Source organism: Garra rufa, chromosome 4 (assembly GCF_049309525.1).
Source record: "Garra rufa chromosome 4, GarRuf1.0, whole genome shotgun sequence".
Lineage (NCBI taxonomy): Eukaryota > Metazoa > Chordata > Actinopteri > Cypriniformes > Cyprinidae > Garra > Garra rufa.
Window position 1 is genome coordinate 39,381,706 of NC_133364.1, and position 26,720 is coordinate 39,408,425.

The window sequence follows — 26,720 nt, forward strand, 5'->3', positions numbered from 1 at the left end:
TTGGCTTGAGAGAGCCAACTTACTGATATTCTATTTAAACTTATTCTTATTATTAAGTTGGCTTGAGAGAGCCAACTTACTGATATTCTATTTAAACTTATTATTATTATTATTATTATTATTATTCTTCTGAGACAAAGATTTTCTGACTGCTACTCCTCCTAGAGCTTTAACTCTACAAACTCCAAACTCAGCCCAGATCTTCATACTGGTCTAACTCGAGTTGCTATATCTTTTCTAACTGATCGTACTTACGGTTTTCCTAAAAATCCCGATTAAACCTGGGAATAAAATCTCATTGACTTACATTGACGGAATGTTCAAACTCCAACTGTCAAAATTCAAATTTAAACTGCCAGAATCCTTTGAGACTCAAATCAGGCTTCCCTTCTATCTACTATTTCTAATCCAATCAAACTCATTTAAACTCATCTATCTATCTATCTATCTATCTATCTATCTATCTATCTATCTATCTATCTATCTATCTATCTATCTATCTATCTATCTATCTATCTATCTATCTATCTATTAATCTGTCTATCTATAAATCTATATATATTAATCTATCTATCTATAAATCTGTCTATAAATCTGTCTATAAATCTATCTGTCTATAAATCTATATATCTATTAATCTATCTATAAATCTGTCTATTAATCTGTCTATAAATCTATCTGTCTATAAATCTATCTATCTATAAATCTATCTATAAATCTGTCTATAAATCTATCTATCTATAAATCTGTCTATTAATCTGTCTATAAATCTATCTGTCTATAAATCTATCCATCTATAAATCTGTTTATCCGTTTAAGCTTTAAAACTACTTTAAACTTAAAACTATTTCAGACTGAAAACCTTCAAACTTAAATCTTTTCAAACTTTTTCTATCTTTAAACTTTAAAAACTAATCAAACTGCTTAAAGCTTTCAAAACTTCTTTAAACTTTAAGGCAAAGCTTTCTCAAGCCAACTTAAAGTTTGTCTCGACGAACTTTTTTATCTAGTTATTATTATTCTTCTTCTGAGACAAAGATTTTCTGACTGCTACTCCTCCTAGAGCTTTAACTCTACAAACTCCAAACTCAGCCCAGATCTTCATACTGGTCTAACTCGAGTTGCTATATCTTTTCTAACTGATCGGACTTACGGTTTTCCTAAAAATCCCGATTAAAACTGGGAATAAAATCTCATTGACTTACATTGACGGAATGTTCAAACTCCAACTGTCAAAATTCAAATTTAAACTGCCAGAATCCTTTGAGACTCAAATCAGGCTTCCCTTCTATCTACTATTTCTAATCCAATCAAACTCATTTAAACTCATCTATCTATCTATCTATCTATCTATCTATCTATCTATCTATCTATCTATCTATTAATCTGTCTATCTATAAATCTATATCTATTAATCTATCTATCTATAAATCTGTCTATCTATAAATCTATATATATTAATCTATCTATCTATAAATCTGTCTATAAATCTATCTGTCTATAAATCTATATATCTATTAATCTATCTATAAATCTGTCTATTAATCTGTCTATAAATCTATCTGTCTATAAATCTATCTATCTATAAATCTATCTATAAATCTGTCTATAAATCTATCTATCTATAAATCTGTCTATTAATCTGTCTATAAATCTATCTGTCTATAAATCTATCCATCTATAAATCTGTCTATCCGTTTAAGCTTTAAAACTACTTTAAACTTAAAACTATTTCAGACTGAAAACCTTCAAACTTAAATCTTTTCAAACTTTTTCTATCTTTAAACTTTAAAAACTAATCAAACTGCTTAAAGCTTTCAAAACTTCTTTAAACTTTAAGGCAAAGCTTTCTCAAGCCAACTTAAAGTTTGTCTCGACGAACTTTTTTATCTAGTTATTATTATTATTATTATGTTGGCTTGGAGAGCCAACATACTGTTATGCTATTTAAACTTATTATTATTATTATATGTTATTATTCTTATGACCTAAGAAAATTTCTGACAGCTACTCCTCCGAGGCCTTTGAAGCCACAAGGCCCAAACTTGGCACAGACCTGGGCCCTTGTCCCGAAAGAGTTGCTATATCTATTTGGACTGATCAGATGTACAGTTGATTTATTATTAATTTTTGAAAATGACATATTTCCCAATGAATTACATGGGCTGAGAAAAAATGCGCCCTCTAGCAGTAATACCTCTCGACTGAAGAGGCGGGACTCAAACCTCTTACTTACAGTCACTCTGAAATCGGTGGAAATACAAATAAATATCACCTTAAAAACTTAATTATTACAGCGATTTAACTCTAAATACCCATTACAACACATCAACAGCTAAATCAGTTTGTGATCTGTTTTATTTCAAAGTTGAAGCACTGTCTTCAGCAAATGTGTTACACAGACGAGCTTCACGGTTCGGAGCTAACTTACCCGACTAAGAATTATACATGACTGAACGTCTTTTAAAAGCATTTAAATAAAAACACTCCAGCGATTGTACACAATAAATATAGAAGAATATTTTAAAGAGCCGCATTGAATGCAAATGACCTGTTTCAAAGGTTTTTAATAACGAACATGAGATGTACGGCTGCATATCCGTCTGTGTCAACAAATGATTCATTTGCACGTCTTTTAAAGGTAATCAAATAAAAAAATTCCAGCGATTGCACACAATAAATATAGAAGAATATTTTAAAGAGCTGCATTGAGTGCAAATGAGCTGTTTCATAGATTTAACTAACATTGGATGCACTGCTCAGTTCTTCGTCTGCATCATCAAAGACATCATGTGCACGTCTTTTAAAGGTATTTAATTACAAACACTCCAGCGATTAAACACAATAAATATAGAATATTTTAAAGAGCTACATTGGGTGTAAATGAGCTATTTCAAACGTTTCTCTAACGAACATCAGATGTATGGCTTTATTATCAGTCTGTCAACAAATACATCATTTGCACGTCTTTTAAAGGCATTTAAATAAAAACACTCCAGCGATTGCACACAATAAATATAGAAGAATATTTTAAAGACCTACATTGGGTGCAAATGACGTTTTTCATAGGCTTAACTAACTAACATGAGATGCACGGCTGCATTTATGTGTCTGTTAACAAAGACATCAAATTTGCACGTCTTTTAAAGGTATTTTAATACAAACACTCCAGCGATTCAACACAATAACAGTACAATCATATAATAAAAAGGTTAAATGCTTGCTTATTTCTGCTTTTCACCTCAACCGCACAGCAACGCGTCGTGGCTTTGAAGCAGGCGCTGCACGAATCTTAAGATATGGCAAGCCGTTTTAACCTAAAATCCACACACAATCCTCTATGGCAAGCTGTTTTAGCCTAAAATATACTAAGCATTTCTTGTCGTACTGCCATTTTTGCTAGCAACAATTCCATTAGAGAGTTCTAAGTGTTCTGGGCTGGCCCTTTTGCCCCAAGGCTGCCCGGTTTGGCTCTCCAAGCCAACATTTAAAGTTTGTCATCGAACTTTAGCTTCTAGTTATTTTTATTATTCTTCTTCTTCCTATATAAAATTTCTGACTGCTACTCCTCCTAGAGCTTTAACTCTACAAACTCCAAACTCAGCCCAGATGTTCAGACTGGTCAGACTCGATATGCTATATCTTTTCTAACTGATCGGACTTACGGTTTTCCTAAAAATCCCGATTAAACCTGGGAAAAAAATCTCATTGACTTACATTGATGGAATGTTCAACTCCAACTGTCAAAATTCAAATTTAAACTGCCAGAATCCTTTGAGACTCAATCAAGCTTCCCTTCTATGTACTATATTTCTAATCCATTCAAACTCATTCAAACTCATCTATCTTTCTAAGTCATGCTAACAATATGCTAATCATCCTAAAATCATGCTAGTAACTTGCTAGTCATGCTAGAATCATGCTAGTGACTTGCTAGTCATGCTAAAATCATGCTAGAGACTTGCTAGTCATACTGGAATCATGCTAGTGACTTGCTAGTCTTGCTAAAATCATGCTAGTGACTTGCTAGTCATGCTAAAATCATGTTAGTGACATGCTAGCGACTTGCTAGTCATGTTAAAATCATGCTAGTGACTTGCTAGTCATGTTAAAATAATGCTAGTGACATGCTAGTCATGCTAAAATCATGCTAGTAACTTGCTAGTCATGCTAGTGACTTGCTAGTCATGCTAGGATCATGCTTGTAACTTGCTAGTCATGCTAAAATCATGCTAGCGACTTGCTAATCATGCTAAATTCATGCTAGTAACTAGCTAATCATGTTAAAATCATGCTAGCGACTTGCTAGTCATGCTAAAATCATGCTTGTAACTTGCTAGTCATGCTAAAATCATGCTAACGACTTGCTAGTCATGCTAAAATCATGCTAGCGACTTGCTAATCATGTTAAAATCATGCTAGCGACTTGCTAGTCATGCTAAATTCATGCTAGTAACTAGCTAATCATGCCAGCAACATGCTAGAAACATGCTAGTAACCACCCTGGGTACCCTAGCAACCGCATAGTAACACCTTAGCAACCACCCTAGGTACCATAGCAACCACATAGCAACACCTTAGAAACCACCCCGGGTACCCTAGCAACCGCATAGAAACACCCTAGCAACAACCCGGGTACCTTAGCAACCGCATAGCAACACCTTAGCAACCACCCATGGTGCCTTAGCAACCACATAGCAACACCTTAGCAACCACCCTAGGTACCTTAGCAACCACATAGGAACACCTTAGCAACCACCCTAGGTACCTTAGCAACCACATAGCAACACCTTAGCAACCACCCCGGGTACCATAGCAACTGCATAGCAACACCTTAGCAACCACTCCGGGTACCCTAGCAACCGCATAGCAACACCTTAGCAACCACCCCGGGTACCCTAGCAACCGCATAGCAACACCTTAGCAACCACCCTAGGTACCTTAGCAACCGCATAGCAACACCTTAGCAACCACCCCAGTTACCATGGAAACTGCATAGCAACACCTTAGCAACCACCATGGGTACCCTAGCAACCGCATAGCAACACCTCAGCAACCACCATGGGTTCCCTAGCAACCGCATAGCAACACCCTAGCAACAACCCCAGGTACATTAGCAACCGCATAGCAACACCCTAGCAACCACCCTGGGTACCTTAGCAACTGGTTCATTCTAGCAAACATGCTAGTCATGCTAGATACATGTTAGAAGCATACTAGCGATTTGCTTTTAAACTTTCAAAACTTTATACTTTTAAACTTTTTAAACTTCTTTAAACTTTTTAAACTTTTAAAACTTCTTTAAACTTTTTAAACTTTTAAATTCTTTAAAACTTCTTTAAACTTTTTAAACTACTTTAAACTTTTTTTTTACTTTAAACTTTATTAAACTTTTCAAACTTTTTTTTATCTATCTATCTATCTATCTGTTCAATCTTCAAGCTTTAAAACTGCTGAAAACTTCAAACTATTTCAGACTGAAAGTCAAACTTTTAAAACTTTTACAAACTTTAAAAACTATTTTAAACTATCTGGTCAGACTTTCTCAAGCCAACTTCAAAGTTTGTCTTGACGAACTTTTTTATCTAGTTATTATTCTTCTTCTTCCTATATAAAATTTCTGACTGCTACTCCTCCTAGAGCTTTAACTCTACAAACTCCAAACTCAGCCCAGATCTTCAGACTGGTCAGACTCGATATGCTATATCTTTTCTAACTGATCGGACTTACGGTTTTCCTAAAAATCCCGATTAAACCTGGGAAAAAAATCTCATTGACTTACATTGATGGAATGTTCAACTCCAACTGTCAAAATTCAAATTTAAACTGCCAGAATCCTTTGAGACTCAATCAAGCTTCCCTTCTATGTACTATATTTCTAATCCATTCAAACTCATCTATCTTTCTAAGTCATGCTAACAATATGCTAATCATGCTAAAATCATGTTAGTGACTTGCTAGTCATGCTAAAATCATGCTAGAGACTTGCTAGTCATACTGGAATCATGCTAGTGACTTGCTAGTCTTGCTAAAATCATGCTAGTGACTTGCTAGTCTTGCTAAAATCATGCTAGTGACTTGCTAAAATCATGTTAGTGACATGCTAGCGACTTGCTAGTCATGTTAAAATCATGTTAGTGACTTGCTAGTCATCCTAAAATCATGCTAGTAACTTGCTAGTCATGCTAGAATCATGCTAGTGACTTGCTAGTCATGCTAAAATCATGCTAGAGACTTGCTAGTCATACTGGAATCATGCTAGTGACTTGCTAGTCTTGCTAAAATCATGCTAGTGACTTGCTAAAATCATGTTAGTGACATGCTAGCGACTTGCTAGTCATGTTAAAATCATGCTAGTGACTTGCTAGTCATGTTAAAATCATGCTAGTGACATGCTAGTCATGCTAAAATCATGCTAGTAACTTGCTAGTCATGCTAGAATCATGCTAGTGACTTGCTAGTCATGCTAGGATCATGCTTGTAACTTGCTAGTCATGCTAAAATCATGCTAACGACTTGCTAGTCATGCTGAAATCTTGCTAGCGACTTGCTAGTCATGCTAAAATCATGCTAGCGACTTGCTAGTCATGCTAAAATCATGCTAGCGACTTGCTAGTCATGCTAAAATCATGCTAGCGACTTGCTAATCATGTTAAAATCATGCTAGCGACTTGCTAGTCATGCTAAATTCATGCTAGCAACTAGCTAATCATGCCAGCAACATGCTAGAAACATGCTAGTAACCACCCTGGGTACCCTAGCAACCGCATAGCAACACCTTAGCAACCACCCTAGGTACCTTAGCAACCGCATAGCAACACCTTAGAAACCACCCCGGGTACCCTAGCAACCGCATAGCAACACCTTAGCAACCACCATGGGTACCTTAGCAACCACATAGCAACACCCTAGCAACCACCCCGGGTACCTTAGCAACCGCATAGCAACACCTTAGCAACCACCCTAGGTACCTTAGCAACCACATAGCAACACCTTAGCAACCACCCTAGGTACCTTAGCAACCACATAGCAACACCTTAGCAACCACCCTAGGTACCTTAGCAACCACATAGCAACACCTTAGCAACCACCCCGGGTACCATAGCAACTGCATAGCAACACCTTAGCAACCACTCCGGGTACCCTAGCAACCGCATAGCAACACCTTAGCAACCACCCCAGGTACCCTAGCAACCGCATAGCAACACCTTAGCAACCACCCTAGGTACCTTAGCAACCACATAGCAACACCTTAGCAACCACCCCAGTTACCATGGAAACTGCATAGCAACACCTTAGCAACCACCATGGGTACCCTAGCAACCGCATAGCAACACCTCAGCAACCACCATGGGTACCCTAGCAACCGCATAGCAACACCCTAGCAACAACCCCGGGTACATTAGCAACCGCATAGCAACACCCTAGCAACCACCCTGGGTACCTTAGCAACTGGTTAGTCATTCTAGCAAACATGCTAGTCATGCTAGATACATGTTAGAAGCATACTAGCGACTTGCTTTTAAACTTTCAAAACTTTATACTTTTAAACTTTTTAAACTTCTTTAAACTTTTTAAACTTTTAAAACTTCTTTAAACTTTTTAAACTTTAAACTTCTTTAAACTTCTTTAAACTTTTTAAACTACTTTAAACCTTTTTTTTAACTTCTTTAAACTTTATTAAACTTTTCAAACTTTTTTTATCTATCTATCTATCTATCTATCTATCTATCTATCTATCTATCTATCTATCTATCTATCTATCTATCTATCTATCTATCTGTTCAATCTTCAAGCTTTAAAACTGCTGAAAACTTCAAACTATTTCAGACTGAAAGTCAAACTTTTAAAACTTTTACAAACTTTAAAAACTATTTTAAACTATCTGGTCAGACTTTCTCAAGCCAACTTCAAAGTTTGTCTTGACGAACTTTTTTATCTAGTTATTAAGTTGGCTTGAGAGAGCCAACTTACTGATATTCTATTTAAACTTATTATTATTATTATTATTATTATTCTTCTTCTGAGACAAAAATTTTCTGACTGCTACTCCTCCTAGAGCTTTAACTCTACAAACTCCAAACTCAGCCCAGATCTTCATACTGGTCTAACTCGAGTTGCTATATCTTTTCTAACTAATCGGACTTACGGTTTTCCTAAAAATCCCGATTAAAACTGGGAATAAAATCTCATTGACTTACATTGACGGAATGTTCAAACTCCAACTGTCAAAATTCAAATTTAAACTGCCAGAATCCTTTGAGACTCAAATCAGGCTTCCCTTCTATCTACTATTTCTAATCCGATCAAACTCATTTAAACTCATATATCTATCTATCTATCTATCTATCTATCTATCTATCTATCTATCTATTAATCTGTCTATCTATCTATCTATCTATCTATCTATCTATCTATCTATCTATCTATCTATCTATCTATCCATCTATTAATCTGTCTATCTATTAATCTATCTATAAATCTATCTATCTATTAATCTGTCTATCTATCAATCTGTCTATCTATAAATCTATCTATCTATAAATCTATCCATCTATAAATCTGTCTATCTATAAATCTGTCTATCTATTAATCTATCTATCTATTAATCTGTCTATCCATTAATCTATCTATCTATAAATCTATCTATTAATCTATCTATCTATAAATCTGTCTATCTATAAATCTGTCTATCTATTAATCTGTCTATCTATTAATCTATCTATAAATCTGTCTATCTATAAATCTATCCATCTATTAATCTATCTATCTTTCTATCTCTCCATCTTAATCATGCTAACAATATGCTAATCATGCTAAAATCATGCTAGTGACTTGCTAGTCATGCTAAATTCATGTTAGCGACTTGCTAGTCATGCTAAATTCATGTTAGCGACTTGCTAGTCATGCTAAAATCATGCTAGCGACTTGCTAAAATCTTGCTAGCGACTTGCTAGTCATGCTAAAATCATGCTAGCAACTTGCTAATCATGCTTAATTCGTGCTAGCGTCTTGCTAGTCATGCTAAAATCATGCTAGTGACTTGCTAGTCATGCTAAAATCATGGTAGTGACTTGCTAATCATGTTAAAATCATGCTAGCGACTTGCTAGTCTTGCTAAAATCATGTTAGCGACTTGCTAGTAATGCTAAAATCATGCTAGTGACTTGCTAGTAATGATAAAATCCTGCTAGCGACTTTGCTAGTCAGGCTAAAATCATGCTAGCGACTTGCTAGTCATGCTAAAATCATGCTAGTGACTTTGCTAATCATGCTAAAATCATGCTAGCGACTTGCTTTTCATGCTAAAATCATGATAGCGTCATGCTAAAATCATGCTAGCGACTTTCTAGTAATGCTAAAATCATGCTAGTGACTTGCTAATCATGCTAAAATCATGCTAGCGACTTGCTTGTCATGCTAAAATCATGCTAGCGATTTGTTAAAATCATGCTAGTGACTTGCTAGTCATGCTAAAATCATGCTAGCGACTTGCTAATCATGTTAAAATCATGCTAGCGATTTGCTTGTCATGCTAAAATCATGCTACCGACTTGCTAATCATGCTAAAATCATGCTAGCGACTTGCTAGTCATGCTAAAATCATGCTAGTGACTTGCTAGTCATGCTAGGATCATGCTAGTAACTTGTTAGTCATGCTAGTATCATCCTAAAATCATGCTAGCGATTTGCTTGTCATGCTAAAATCATGCTACCGACTTGCTAATCATGCTAAAATCATGCTAGCAACTTGCTAGTCATGCTAAAATCATGCTAGCGACTTGCTAGTCATGCTAGCGACTTGCTAGTCATGCTAAAATCATGCTAGTGACTTGCTAGTCGTGCTAGGATCATGCTAGTAACTTGTTAGTCATGCTTGTCTATCTATAAATCTATCCATCTATTAATCTGTCTATCTATAAATCTATCTATCTATAAATCTGTCTATCTATTAATCTGTCTATCTATGAATCTATATCTATTAATCTATCTATCTATTAATCTGTCTATCTATAAATCTATATCTATTAATCTATCTATCTATAAATCTGTCTATCTATAAATCTATATCTATTAATCTATCTATCTATAAATCTGTCTATAAATCTGTCTATAAATCTGTCTATAAATCTATCTGTCTATAAATCTATATATCTATTAATCTATCTATAAATCTGTCTATTAATCTGTCTATAAATCTATCTGTCTATAAATCTATCTATCTATAAATCTATCTATAAATCTGTCTATAAATCTATCTATCTATAAATCTGTCTATTAATCTGTCTATAAATCTATCTGTCTATAAATCTATCTATCTATAAATCTGTCTATCCGTTTAAGCTTTAAAACTACTTTAAACTTAAAACTATTTCAGACTGAAAACCTTCAAACTTAAATCTTTTCAAACTTTTTCTATCTTTAAACTTTAAAAACTAATCAAACTGCTTAAAGCTTTCAAAACTTCTTTAAACTTTAAGGCAAAGCTTTCTCAAGCCAACTTAAAGTTTGTCTTGACGAACTTTTTTATCTAGTTAAGTTGGCTTGAGAAAGCCAACTTACTGATATTCTATTTAAACTTATTATTTTTCTTCCTCTTCTTCTTCTTCTGAGACCAAAATTTTCTGACTGCTACTCCTCCTAGAGCTTTAACTCTACAAACTCCAAACTCAGCCCAGATCTTCATACTGGTCTAACTCGAGTTGCTATATCTTTTCTAACTGATCGGACTTACGGTTTTCCTAAAAATCCCGATTAAAACTGGGAATAAAATCTCATTGACTTACATTGACGGAATGTTCAAACTCCAACTGTCAAAATTCAAATTTAAACTGCCAGAATCCTTTGAGACTCAAATCAGGCTTCCCTTCTATCTACTATTTCTAATCCGATCAAACTCATTTAAACTCATCTATCTATCTATCTATCTATCTATCTATCTATCTATCTATCTATCTATCTATCTATCTATCTATCTATCTATCTATCTATCCATCTATCTATCTATCCATCTATTAATCTATCTATAAATCTATCTATCTATCTATTAATCTGTCTATCAATCTGTCTATCTATAAATCTATCTATCTATAAATCTATCCATCTATAAATCTGTCTATCTATAAATCTGTCTATTAATCTGTCTATCCATTAATCTATCTATCTATAAATCTATCTATTAATCTATCTATCTATAAATCTATCCATCTATAAATCTGTCTATCTATAAATCTATCTATTAATCTATCTATAAATCTATCTATAAATCTATCTATCTATAAATCTGTCTATCTATAAATCTATCCATCTATTAATCTATCTATCTTTCTATCTCTCCATCTTAATCATGCTAACAATATGCTAATCATGCTAAAATCATGCTAGTGACTTGCTAGTCATGCTAAATTCATGTTAGCGACTTGCTAGTCATGCTAAATTCATGTTAGCGACTTGCTAGTCATGCTAAAATCATGCTAGCGACTTGCTAAAACCTTGCTAGCGACTTGCTAGTCATGCTAAAATCATGCTAGCAACTTGCTAATCATGCTTAATTCGTGCTAGCGTCTTGCTAGTCATGCTAAAATCATGCTAGTGACTTGCTAGTCATGCTAAAATCATGGTAGTGACTTGCTAATCATGTTAAAATCATGCTAGCGACTTGCTAGTCTTGCTAAAATCATGTTAGCGACTTGCTAGTAATGCTAAAATCATGCTAGTGACTTGCTAGTAATGATAAAATCATGCTAGCGACTTTGCTAGTCAGGCTAAAATCATGCTAGGGACTTGCTAGTCATGCTAAAATCATGCTAGTGACTTTGCTAATCATACTAAAATCATGCTAGCGACTTGCTTTTCATGCTAAAATCATGATAGCGACATGCTAAAATCATGCTAGCGACTTTCTAGTAATGCTAAAATCATGCTAGTGACTTGCTAATCATGCTAAAATCATGCTAGCGACTTGCTTGTCATGCTAAAATCATGCTAGCGATTTGTTAAAATCATGCTAGTGACTTGCTAGTCATGCTAAAATCATGCTAGCGACTTGCTAATCATGTTAAAATCATGCTAGCGACTTGCTTGTCATGCTAAAATCATGCTACCGACTTGCTAATCATGTTAAAATCATGCTAGCGATTTGCTTGTCATGCTAAAATCATGCTAGCGACTTGCTAATCATGTTAAAATCATGCTAGCGACTTGCTAGTCATGCTAAAATCATGCTAGTGACTTGCTAGTCGTGCTAGGATCATGCTAGTAACTTGTTAGTCATGCTTGTCTATCTATAAATCTATCCATCTATTAATCTGTCTATCTATAAATCTATCTATTAATCTATCTATCTATAAATCTGTCTATCTTTTAATCTGTCTATCTATAAATCTATATCTATTAATCTATCTATCTATTAATCTGTCTATCTATAAATCTATATCTATTAATCTATCTATCTATAAATCTGTCTATCTATAAATCTATATCTATTAATCTATCTATCTATAAATCTGTCTATAAATCTATCTGTCTATAAATCTATATATCTATTAATCTATCTATAAATCTGTCTATTAATCTGTCTATAAATCTATCTGTCTATAAATCTATCTATCTATAAATCTATCTATAAATCTGTCTATCTATAAATCTGTCTATTAATCTGTCTATAAATCTATCTGTCTATAAATCTGTCTATCTATAAATCTATCTATCCGTTTAAGCTTTAAAACTACTTTAAACTTAAAACTACTTCAGACTGAAAACCTTCAAACTTAAATCTTTTCAAACTTTTTCTATCTTTAAACTTTAAAAACTAATCAAACTGCTTAAAGCTTTCAAAACTTCTTTAAACTTTAAGGCAAAGCTTTCTCAAGCCAACTTAAAGTTTGTCTCGACGAACTTTTTTATCTAGTTATTATTCTTCTTCTGAGACCAAAATTTTCTGACTGCTACTCCTCCTAGAGCTTTAACTCTACAAACTCCAAACTCAGCCCAGATCTTCATACTGGTCTAACTCGAGTTGCTATATCTTTTCTAACTAATCGGACTTACGGTTTTCCTAAAAATCCCGATTAAAACTGGGAATAAAATCTCATTGACTTACATTGACGGAATGTTCAAACTCCAACTGTCAAAATTCAAATTTAAACTGCCAGAATCCTTTGAGACTCAAATCAGGCTTCCCTTCTATCTACTATTTCTAATCCGATCAAACTCATTTAAACTCATCTATCTATCTATCTATCTATCTATCTATCTATCTATCCATCTATTAATCTATCTATAAATCTATCCATCTATAAATCTGTCTATCTATTAATCTATCTATCTATTAATCTGTCTATCCATTAATCTATCTATCTATAAATCTATCTATTAATCTATCTATCTATAAATCTATCCATCTATAAATCTGTCTATCTATAAATCTATCTATTAATCTATCTATAAATCTATCTATCTATAAATCTGTCTATCTATTAATCTATCTATCTTTCTATCTCTCCATCTTAATCATGCTAACAATATGCTAATCATGCTAAAATCATGCTAGTGACTTGCTAGTCATGCTAAATTCATGTTAGCGACTTGCTAGTCATGCTAAATTCATGTTAGCGACTTGCTAGTCATGCTAAAATCATGCTAGCGACTTGCTAAAACCTTGCTAGCGACTTGCTAGTCATGCTAAAATCATGCTAGCAACTTGCTAATCATGCTTAATTCGTGCTAGCGTCTTGCTAGTCATGCTAAAATCATGCTAGTGACTTGCTAGTCATGCTAAAATCATGGTAGTGACTTGCTAATCATGTTAAAATCATGCTAGCGACTTGCTAGTCTTGCTAAAATCATGTTAGCGACTTGCTAGTAATGCTAAAATCATGCTAGTGACTTGCTAGTAATGATAAAATCATGCTAGCGACTTTGCTAGTCAGGCTAAAATCATGCTAGGGACTTGCTAGTCATGCTAAAATCATGCTAGTGACTTTGCTAATCATACTAAAATCATGCTAGCGACTTGCTTTTCATGCTAAAATCATGATAGCGACATGCTAAAATCATGCTAGCGACTTTCTAGTAATGCTAAAATCATGCTAGTGACTTGCTAATCATGCTAAAATCATGCTAGCGACTTGCTTGTCATGCTAAAATCATGCTAGCGATTTGTTAAAATCATGCTAGTGACTTGCTAGTCATGCTAAAATCATGCTAGCGACTTGCTAATCATGTTAAAATCATGCTAGCGACTTGCTTGTCATGCTAAAATCATGCTACCGACTTGCTAATCATGTTAAAATCATGCTAGCGATTTGCTTGTCATGCTAAAATCATGCTACCGACTTGCTAATCATGCTAAAATCATGCTAGCGACTTGCTAGTCATGCTAAAATCATGCTAGTGACTTGCTAGTCGTGCTAGGATCATGCTAGTAACTTGTTAGTCATGCTAGTATCATCCTAAAATCATGCTAGCGATTTGCTTGTCATGCTAAAATCATGCTACCGACTTGCTAGTCATGCTAAAATCATGCTAGCGACTTGCTAGTCATGCTAAAATCATGCTAGCGACTTGCTAGTCATGCTAAAATCATGCTAGTGACTTGCTAGTCGTGCTAGGATCATGCTAGTAACTTGTTAGTCATGCTTGTCTATCTATAAATCTATCCATCTATTAATCTGTCTATCTATAAATCTATATCTATTAATCTATCTATCTATAAATCTGTCTATCTATAAATCTATATCTATTAATCTATCTATCTATAAATCTGTCTATAAATCTGTCTATAAATCTATCTGTCTATAAATCTATATATCTATTAATCTATCTATAAATCTGTCTATTAATCTGTCTATAAATCTATCTGTCTATAAATCTATCTATCTATAAATCTATCTATAAATCTGTCTATAAATCTATCTATCTATAAATCTGTCTATTAATCTGTCTATAAATCTATCTGTCTATAAATCTATCCATCTATAAATCTGTCTATCCGTTTAAGCTTTAAAACTACTTTAAACTTAAAACTATTTCAGACTGAAAACCTTCAAACTTAAATCTTTTCAAACTTTTTCTATCTTTAAACTTTAAAAACTAATCAAACTGCTTAAAGCTTTCAAAACTTCTTTAAACTTTAAGGCAAAGCTTTCTCAAGCCAACTTAAAGTTTGTCTCGACGAACTTTTTTATCTAGTTATTGATATTACTGTTACTGTCATCACAAAATATTAACCGTATCATCACTACCTTTGGTGTTATAGTTGTTACTCCGATTTATGGCCATTTCTATTATTTTTGAACATGCTAATACTACCTATACTGCTACTACTACTTATACATTATTATTATTATTCAGATTGTCTTGTTCTAATTTCTCATTTATTATCATTGTTGTTGTTTTTTTGTTGTTGTTAGTATAGTTTTTTGTTTGTTTTTGTTTTTTGTTGGTATTGTTTCTGTTGTTGTTGTTTCTGTTTCTGCATTTACCATGTATGTTTTTGCACTCCAAATAAAAAAAAATAAATAAATAAAAAAATAAAAAAAATAAAAATAAAACGTAACAGCGAGCAAAAACAACAAAAAAAAAAAAAAAAAAAAAAAAAAAAAAAGAAGAGTGACTGAAGGGGGGAGGGGTGAAAGGGAGAGAGACCAGTGGAACATGCTGTTTTGTTTAAGACCATCTTTGAGGAAGATGCACATTGCACATTGCTGTAGTGTAATCTACATAAATATGTCTGAACTTTGAGAGTCTGATCTGAAAATATAAAGGGTCACGAACTCTTTCATTCTTTGTATATTGCAGTTGTTGTTTTTTTATTTATTTTTTTTACTGAACTGTACCATGAACTTGTCCTATTCAGTCACATAGCAAAAGATTAAGAAAAATAAAACTTTTTAGCATGAGCGATTTATCTTCATTGATAGACATTTATTTTCATAATTAAAATTTTAGATTCAATAAAAAAAACACTAACAATTTCAAGACAAACTTTGACAACAAAACAAACGTTGCTGTTATCTGTTCAAAACATCTGAAAATTGTACCATTTTAAGATGAGTTATATTTATATATCGCCCCATTACAATACCCAACTTGATTTTTAAAGATATTTTGAAAGAATGAAGCGTTTATTGAGCACTTTATTGTGTATTGCTGTACACCCACATGAACTGTGTTCATGTTCATGTTAATTCACAGTACATAAACTAATGTTAAAAGATACTAATTTACCTTTAAACAATATATGAGTACTTTTTTAGGTTAATATTAATTAACATTAATAAATGCTATTTAATTATTGTTCATGTTAACAATGTTAACAAATGAAACTGGATGGTAAAATTGTATATTTAGTGTGTATGTGTCTGTGTGTTGATTTTAAAGTTTAACCCTTTCAATTCTGTAAACTTTAAATCCAAACTGGCTGAAGGTTACTGTGAATGCATGTGCCAACTGGGCACCGTTCTCCTAATTGATTCTTAGTTATGTAGCGCTTAAGAGTGATGTCTTATAACAGGAATCACCAGCAAAGCAATATCCACACACAAATTGAACAGATAGGTAACGATGACATTTAAGCAGAAATGGTGGGCGTAAAGAAACAATAATAACATTTTGTTATCATCATGAATCATGTTCTTATCTTTATCATCAGAATAAAGGAAAAATGTAGCATATTGATTCACAGTTGGCATTATCTGAAGTCCTTGCAGGGGTTTAGGTTTATAGCAAACTCCTCCTAGAGATTTAATGATATCAACATTATATTTGGTCAGTCTGATCTAGAGGCCTTAGAGATGTTAAATTGTTAAGATCTTGAGTAAAAGGGCGTGTCCGTGGCGGCCTGACAAAATTTGTTGTTTCGCCATGGACATAAAAGTTGTTATAACTCAGCCATAAAATGTCCGATCTGCCTCAAAATTCACAGGTTTGGTAAGAGTCCTGGCCTGAAGACACCTAAATGCCAATATTCAGATATTATCATAGTGCCACCTGTTGGCAGTAGGATATATCATATCTTTCACTAACTCAAACATACCAAAATCAATCTGCACCAGACTTCATATGTTTGATAATAGTGCTGGCCTGAACACATCTACATGCCAATAATCAGTTATAGGCATAGCGCCACCAGCTGGCAGCGGCAAGTTTGGCACATTTAAATGACTTATGACATATTTCTCCTACATTTACTGTATTAAAAGCATACTGCCCACCGTTTGCTGTTTTCCTAAAGCCACCGGTCGGCGGTGAGCCCGGGTGCGAGGGCCCGTTCATCGCTGCTCGCAGCTTTAATTATTCTTCAGCTTCTTCTTCTTCTTCTCCAAAATGAAAAGTCTTTTTGAGGGCCTAAACATGCTCGACAACTCACGAAAATTTATATCTGATACAGTTTTTAGAAGTGGGTGTGGCAAAATGGCTTGGTAGCGCCACCTATAAAATTTCAATGGATTGTGCCACGAGCTACGTTTCACGTACATGTACGAAACTCGGTACATATATGTAACACACCAATACCTACAAAAAAGTATGTTGGTGCAACATCTGAAACCCAACAGGAAGTCAGTTACATTTAATTTCCTGTAAGATTTTTGTACAGTTTTTGCCATTTTCAGGCCTCATACTTTAACGAACTCCTCCTACAGTTTTTATCCGATCATCTTCAAATTTTATGAGTGTCATCATAAGGCCTTTGCGATGTTGAATTGCGAAGGTTTACAGTTTTCGTCGAAGGGTGTGTCCGTGGTGGCCTGACAAATTTTGACATGTCGCCATGAAAAAGGAAGTTGCTGTCAATGTCAGGCAAACAATGTCCGATCTGCCTCAAACTTCACATGATTGATAACAGTCCGGTCCTGAACACACGTCAGTGCCCATATTCAGTTATAGTCATAGCGCCACCTGCTGACAACAGGAAGTGATGTTTAACACTGTGATACACTATTAGCAACACACTAAAATAAGCCATTGAGTGCTAAACATGCTAAAAACACGCTCAAACATGCTAGCATCACTTACTAAGTGCTAAAGCATGCTGTTAATGCGGTGAAAGAGGAAGTTGTTGTAACTCAACCATACAATGTCCGATCTGCCCCAAACATCACATGTTTGATAAGAGTCCTGGCCTGAACACATCTAAAGGCCAATATTCCATTACAATCATAGCGCCACCAGCTGGTAACAGCAAATTACTTGTCTTTCACTAACTTAAACATGCAATGTACAATTTGCACCAAACTTGACATGTTTGGTTTATTACCGGTATTTTAGACTGCATTAGCTATTTCTGAATGTAATAATTAAATCAAGACTCTCTTAATTTTTTTCTTTTTGAGTAGCCTAAAGAAAAAGCTGAACGGTAATGATACAGAGAAACGTATGAACAGAAACAGTAATTAATTTCATCAAATGAACAAACCAATTATTACATCCTGCACTCAATTTACTTAACCCTTATGCGGTCTTCGTTTTGGAATCACACTCATGTTCTTTTTAACAAAACTTAAATTTTGTAACAAAATAATAGTTAAACAAAATGCTTACCCTGTTTATTAATGTTTTCGCTGTTTTTATGCTATTTTTTAAATATAAATAAATTGTTAAATAAATATATATTTTTAATAGGTTTATGTGCAAAAACAGCTTTTTATGTAAAATTCACTTTATAAAATACCCACATTTTAAACTTTCATTCATGGGGATAACATGGATAATCTTATATGGTTTAGTGTAAGATTTTTGCCCATTTTTTGGAAAATGCAGTTTTAAAAGTAAAAAAATATAACTTTTACCACTTGATGGCTGCAGAGCACTACTATTAACTAATTGCTATTTGACCAACAATAAGATATCTTTTCACAAGTTTTTTTTTTCAGTTGAGTTCATATCTACATATTATGAAATCACAATTATTACAATAAAATATACTTTTTGGTCAAAGTTAAGCATTTTTTGTACTGAAACAAAACCAGTTCTATTACATATTGAGTAGCAGTACACAACATGAACATAAGAATGCAACAACATCTTTTTTTTTTTTGACAAATTATAAGAGAGCAGTTTTTATGGTCTCCAAATGTAGTCCTGTGTGTTTCATGATATAGATATGAACTCAACTGAAAAAAAAAACTTGTGAAAAGATATCTTTCAGATGGTCAAATAGCAAAAAGCATATAGTGGAGCTTTGCAGCCACCTACTGGTAAAGGTATTTTTTTTTACGTTTAAAATTGGATTTTCCAAAAGATGGGCAAAACCCTTACACTAAACCATGTGAAATTATCCATTTTATCCCCATAAATGAAAGTTAGACATGTGGGTTTTTTATGAAAGGAAATTTTACAAAAAAAGCTGTTTTTGAGTAAAAACCTATAAAAATATTTATTTATTAATTTATATATACTTAAAAAATATCCTAAATCCTCCACTGCACACATGAGGAGTAAAAACATTAATAAACAGGAAAATAACATTTTTTTTTTTTTTTTTTTTTTTTAACAATTACTTTATAACAAAAATTGCATTTTGTTGCCTGGGGTCTCTAGAGAATATTTTTCACACTAACAGAAAATCAAGTTATCATTCCAATTAAATTTTTTATTTGTAGATCAAGATAGTGTTGACTGATTAACAAAGTCTCATTCCATTTGGACAAAGGGAACTTTTTATTTTTTATTTTATCGAACGCCATTCAGGGTCCAGAAATCCCCCGAAGATCCTGCACTCAATTTACTTAATACAAGGGAACGAGTTAGGCCTATGTTGTGCACACTATTTAGTAAAAGGAGGAAGCGAATTATACTATTGTGCGCAGGCTTTAAATTTTTACCCTGGGGCTCCGTATAAGCCACTTTAAGTTTAAACATGTCCTTTTAATACGGTGCTGTTGTCTTATAAGTATAGTGTTTATGAAAAGTGAAATGTGAGGAAAATTTATTTTTCCCCGGTTGTCATTTTAGAACATTAAACTCGCTCTACTGCTCTACCTTTGTGCTGAGGTTTTGCGTCTTTTGCAGCGTCTGGAAGCACTGACTTTTAGAATGTTCTGCGACGGGGCTTCCCAAAGGATCAGGGCCCTCACGCACCGCGGGGATGTCCCGTACGCCACTGAATAAAATACTGATTTCCCTATAAGTATATTTCATTAAGGATTTCTTTAAAAAAAAAAAGTTTTGTCTAGTTTAAAAATGTTGTCTCTGGCTGTACTCATGTCTCGTTTTGTAGGATAAGTGTCTCGTCACACCCCTATAAACTACATAACCTATCTGACAAATTGACATTAATATGGCTGTTTGTTTTGTTCTTGTCACAGGCTGTGCTGGTGTCAACTCACTGCTCAGTCCTGTGAGAGTTTGTCTTCATCTCTACAGTCCTCAAACTGCCCCCTGAGAGATCTGGACCTGAGTAACAATGACCTGCAGGATTCTGGAGTGAAGCTTCTTTCTGAAGGACTGAAGAGTCCAAACTGTCAGCTGGAGATACTGAGGTAACTGGTTTTCCATAAAATAATTAACAAAATGCTACCACAATAAATGGCCATTGATTTTTGTCAACAATCTGCTGTCAATGCAATGCCAGAACAAGAGACAACATTCCCAGATAGCATCCGGATGTGGGCCACCTTTGGCATAAATGTGGCACAATCAACAAAGACTAATCAGGGTATAAACCAAATGTGGTCCACATATGTTTCAGTAAATGTGGCGCAGGTGTATTAACATGTTTCTGGGATAGTTTTGGCAAAGATATGGCACAGTGAGCTTTGGCTAATCAGTATGTCAGCCTAACTTGTCCCACATTTGACATGGCAAATATGCTCCATATGTCATAAAACAGATGAGGGCTACTTCTGGTTGGATGCAGCACTCGATAATTGAAATATACATTTGAAATTGTAAATATGGCCTAAAAATTTAATAGAATTTGGCTACTTTTAGTAGGATGCAACACAGTTAACTGATGCAGGCTGATCTGGATATGTGTCTTAAGAATGCTACATAACTAGCTATTTAATTTTGAAACATGCTTTTAATGGCATTTTTTTAATGTGTACAGTGCAGCAAAAAAAAAAAAAAAAAAAAAAAAACAGAAGTGCAGTATAATAATAGCTCTTATAGCTAGAGCCACTGCCCCTCTGTCCTCATCGACTGAGGTGTCCCTCTCACCAACCCCCATCACCAGCTCACAGCACTCCTTTACTGATCCATTAAAGATCCACTGATTTGAACACAAATATTGTTCCCCATCAGATCTAATATAACACAAAATTTGCACATCATATTTATAATATTTTATTAAAACCGTATAAATAGTAGGCTTATAAAAAGTTAAAGTAATATAAAAGTTTTAATTTAGTTGTTACTTAGTATGTTGTATAGCTGTATGCTGTAAAATATTAAAGTGCCCCTATTATGCCATTTTAAAGGTAGTTAATATTGTTGTAATAGTCTCTTAAAACAGGTTTACATGTATGCAAGTTCAAAAAACACTTTAGTTTTCTCCAAAATTAGATTTATTTTTACCCCGTTTCTAAATGATTCGTAAACGACTCGTTTGAAGCAGTTCGAAGAATCAGTCTCTCTAAACCCCTCCTTTCCGTGAGCCCTCACTGCTGTGATTGGTCAGATGGTGCAGTCCTTTTGGATTGGTCTACCGCTACAGCGCAAAACGAAACGCCCATTGGCATAACTGAATGACAGCTGCGGAGACCTGTTAATGCATAGAAAAGATAGCCTCGATTTTACCCTATCAATTCGAGCCGGAGTCTGACGATGAAACGGTTGAAGTGTCACATCGACAAGAAACTGTTTTGCAAGCACGACCGGAGCAGGACGTTTCTCAGTGGGTGTCATATGTTAACTGTGGAAAGTGTTTGCAATTTGCTTTTGTAAGCGAACCGGGCACACCTCTACGTTGTGAACTTCAACACTGTACAATCCATAACACTGCGTTAAGCCATCGTTTATCATTATCATTACTTAAACTAATAAGGCAGACAGACAGTCAAGCTGCATCAATCACAAGACTTTTTAGACTACATTGCACTCACAGCTAAACAACAGAACTACAGAAACGCAAGTTAGCCGGTTACCAAGACATGTGCTGGGTTGTTACACACCATAACGTACACAAAGACGTATTTTGAACGATCGCTAGAAAATACAATTATTAATCATACTTACAGGTAGAAGTTCAGAGGAGCAAGCCGGTCCAAATAAACTGGGCACTGATCCATTTTTTAAAACCAAGCGTTTGGTGAATCTCGCGTTGTAACGTTACTCCCCAAGATTAGAAAAGCAGTCATCAGTAAAATGACGCGAACACAACACAAGATTGGCATTGGACTGCTGAGGTATTGAAAAAATTAATGTTAACCACTGATAGTTTCATCTTTCGGAAGGGCATATAAAACAAATTCACTCTCACAGGCTGTCACAGCGCAGGGCGTCTTCTTGACATGATGTAATCCACGTGAAAATGGTAGGCCTACTGTTTGTGGGCGGGCAAGTTGTTCGCGAAATTGAATGTGGGCGGACATTACGCAAATGTGTAGCTCGTGACGTGTGGCCGTTACAGAAAAAAGATTCGAATTGCTGACGACTCGTTTAGGCGAATGTGAGCCGACTCTTTTTTTTGATAGACAAAAACTTTATTTATAGTGCACTGTCGGCGTCACAACTTTGCAGATAGTTTATGTTCACATACAGCTACATGACACACTACATGAAATATCATATTTGAAAAGGCATAATAGGGGCACTTTAAATGTCTAATATTATAGGGGAGAGAGGAGTAAGACTAGCCTTTTTTTTTACTTTTTTTTACTTGTGGCCCTCAAGATAAGTGAAAATGACGCAGAAGTACAATAAAAGTATCCATCTTATCCTAATTAAAGTAATCTTATAATTCTATATGATCCTGACCCAAGTCGAATCAGTAGGTAAGATGCACCATCTGGGTGTAAAATGACCATCTGACTAAATCTGATTCAAACCCATGAGAAATAAATAATTTAAAAAACAAATTAAAACATTTAAAACAGACATCTGGGAAAGTTAAAATCTTAAAATGTTCAAGTGTGGATTTCAGTGTTGTATTTACAAGCGTGACTATGTATATAATGATCAATGGTTTGGGGGAATATTTGTTTCTTCCTGATCTTTCTTGTGACCAGTTGTTTTTATTGAATAATCAGTTCAATATACAAAGAATCAAACAAACACTAATGTGATGTGGACTGTTGTTATATGTGTCTGTAGGTTGTCTGGCTGTATGGTGACAGAGGAAGGCTGTGGTTATGTGTCTTCAGCTCTGAGTTCAAACCCCTCACACCTGAGAGAGCTGGATCTGAGCTACAATCATCCAGGAGATTCAGGAGTGAAGCTACTTTCTGAGAAACTGAAGGATCCAAGCTATTCACTGGACAAACTCAAGTATGTCAGCCTGAGAGATGATGTTGTTTTAATGAGAAAAGATGTCGTTTCAACGAGAAAATATGTCGTTATTACGAAAAAAAAGATCTCGTTATTACGAGAAAAGACGTCATTTTAATTAAAAAATATGTCGTTTTAATGAGAAAAGATGTCGTTATTACGAGAAAAGATGTTGTTTTAATGAGAAAAACATGTCGTTTCAACAAGAAAAGATATTATACTTTATTATACTTTTATAATTATAATATAATATTGTTTATTTTTGTTCAACCAAGTCCAACAGGCCAGTTTTGAAATACGGAGGGGGCGTTGACCAATCCATAGGGCATGACCAAGTACTTGTAGTGGCCAGTAGGGGTCACGAAGGCCGTCTTCCATTCGTCCCCCTCACGTATTCTCACGAGGTTGTACGCACTGCGGAGGTCCAACTTCGTGAACACCTTAGCGGTGCGGAGTTGCTCGAGGGCCGCAGGGACGAGAGGAAGGGGGTAACGGAATTTGACGGTACCTTGGTTGAGTATACGGTAATCGATGCATGGACGCAGCCCTCCATCCTTCTTTGCGACGAAGAAGAAGCAGGATGCAGCGGGTGACGTGGATGTCCGGATGTACCCCTGATCGAGCGCCTCCTGTATGTACTCCTCCATTGCCTTGGTCTCCGGAAGCGACAACGGGTAGACCTTACCTCTGGGCATTGGAGCATCCGGAACAAGGTCAATGGCGCAGTCCCATGGCCGATGTGGCGGTAGCTGGGAAGCTCTCTTGGGGCAAAAGACGTCCTGAAATGACGAGTAGACTTCGGGAATCTTGACTGACTGTTTCTCAACAGGACTCACGACTGAAGTGACGTTGATAGATAACCGTTTGGGGTTGGGATGTGGAAGGTCTGGAAAGCAGCGGTCGGTGCATCCTTTTCCCCACTTGGTCCCTTCTCCTGTGCCCCAAGAGAGGATGGGATCATGTGCTACCAGCCACGGGCGCCCCAGAATGATGTCCATAGTAGCTCCCTCCAGAACCAGAAACTGAATCTCCTCACGGTGGAGAAATCCAATTTGAAGCATGATTGGTTCACATTTTCGGTGAATTCGAGTCCGTGAGTTGATCCTGTTGGTTATGGGTTGAATCTGGTAGATGGTGGTTGAGGCTTTGGTGCGTAGCTAGAGCTGGAGACAGAGGGTGTCTGAGATGAAGTTTCCCGCTGACCCGGAGTCGATGAGGGCTGCGACTGTAACACAAGAGGCGTGGGTGGTTAACTGAACATTGGTAGTCAGTGGGTGCATGTTGTCCAAATCCGTACATATTACACTCACCGCGGATCGTACTGGGCGTAGAGGACAGTTGAGACGGACGTGTCCCGCAGCCCCACAGTACATGCAAAGACCCCGGGTCAGCCTTCTCTGTCGCTCAGCTGCAGAGATCTTTCCTGACTCGAGGATCATCGGTTCTGGTTCTGGAGGGCTGGCGGTTGACAAGGGTCGGAGGAGTGCAGTGTTGGTAGACTGGTCTTGGTAGGATTTCAGACGATCAGAACAACGAAGTGACTGCTGAATGAATTTCTCTAATCCCATCGAGTCATCCAAGGCAGCTAACTGCATCCGGAGGTTGGGTTCCAGACCGAGCCGGTAAGTGGTCAGTAACGATCGCTCATTCCATCCGCTGGCAGCGGCCAAAGTGCGAAAACGTAGGGAATAATCTTGAGTCGTCATACTTCCCTGTTTTAGATGATACAGTTCTTCTCCTGTGGATACTTCTGCATCAGAGTGTCCGAAAACTTCTTTGAAATGAGCGACAAAGGTTTGAAGCGATTGCGTTGCCGGCCCGGCCTGCTGATATAAGGTATCAGCCCATTTGAGAGCTGGTCCTGTAAGCAGAGACGTGATGAAAGCGATCTTTGAAGAATCTGTGGGATAGAGAGCAGGTTGCATTGTAAATATTAGGGAGCATTGTAATAAAAATCCGCTGCACTCCTCCACCCCGCCAGAGTAGGGCGCTGGTCGGGCCATGGGACTGGAGTTGACGGGGACCGAAGAAGTGCTGGGTGCTGGTGGTGCTGTGGGACGAACTGAAGACGGTATGGTGGCATGACTAGCCAACAAAACCTTCTGTAGGGAGTCCACCAGCTCTTGAAATGGATCCGGATTGCTCATGCTGTTCGCTGTTTTCGGTCCGGGCTAACTGTTACGGAAGAAGACTAGAAGACAGAGGTAAGTGATAATATCAACAGGTTTATTCACAGCAGAGCAGGATGACGATGATAGCGTGCAAAACCGGGTAAGTAAACAGTCCAGGGATGTGATTCATGAAATGTAGACAGTTGGGGATTAATGGATACTTTTCCTTTCCAGGAACGACGGGAGGAGGACCGGTGAAGGATGACGCACACACACACACACCGTTGGAGTTCAGGCGCTTGACTTATGGCTGACACACCGCTGACTGGAGACAGAGACTTGACTTGGACTGGAACAGACGAGAAGACAGGTAAGTAATCAGAAGGTAAGTATTCGGGTAAGTTCGGTAGAGAATTGAGACCACTAGAGTGAAGCTCAATGAGTCCGCTTCGTGCAAACGAGCCCGGACACTGATGGCTGTGTGTGTGGTGTTTTTATGGTGCGTGGATGATTGGGTGCAAGTGCGTGATGACTAGAATTCAGGTGACTGTGATCGGGGCGTGATTGTGGGTGCAGAACCTGACCAATCCGTAACACATGCAGTTTTTAAATGAAGGGTTTTTTATTATGAAGGGGGGAAAAAATCCAAACCCACATGGCCCTGTGTGAAAAAGTGTTTCCTGAGCAGTAAATCAGCTTATTAGAATGATTTCTGAAGATCATGTAACACATGTCTGGAGTAATGATGCTGAATATTTAGTTTGATCACAGAAATTACATTTTAAAATATATTCAAATAGAAACAGTTAAAAATATTTCACAATATTACTGTGTTTGCTGTAATTTGGACTCAATTTCAATTATAGGTTTGCTCATTCTCATTTATACCTGTTCACATTCACCCTGACTATCACTGTATTAATTGTCAAGTTTTTAACTGTATAGTTTCATAGCAACACCCTAGCAACCACCCAGAATGTGTTATCAACCACACTGCAAATACCCTAGCAACCATATTGCAGCAGCCTAGCAACTGCATAGCAACACTCTAGAAACCACCCAGAACACCTTAAGTACTACATAGTAACACCCTAGCAACCACACTGAGTGCCTTAGCAACAGCATAGCAATGTTATCAGCATCAATGGAACCACCCAAGAACTAGGGATGCACCAAAAT

The 26,720-nt window shown here is 36.0% G+C and overlaps 1 protein-coding gene and 1 pseudogene across 1 annotated transcript in view; one reads left to right on the plus strand and one right to left on the minus strand.

The window, feature by feature from the left end:
• LOC141332940 (uncharacterized) overlaps positions 1-26,720 on the minus strand; it is a 470,295-nt pseudogene that overhangs the window by 181,777 nt on the left and 261,798 nt on the right.
• Positions 1-26,720, plus strand: part of LOC141333350 (NACHT, LRR and PYD domains-containing protein 3-like) — a 167,918-nt gene that overhangs the window by 98,367 nt on the left and 42,831 nt on the right. Inside the window, exon 3 of the mRNA XM_073838334.1 lies at positions 20,310-20,483. Coding sequence (XP_073694435.1) covers positions 20,310-20,483 — 174 coding nt within the window. The remainder of the gene's footprint in view (positions 1-20,309; positions 20,484-26,720) is intronic.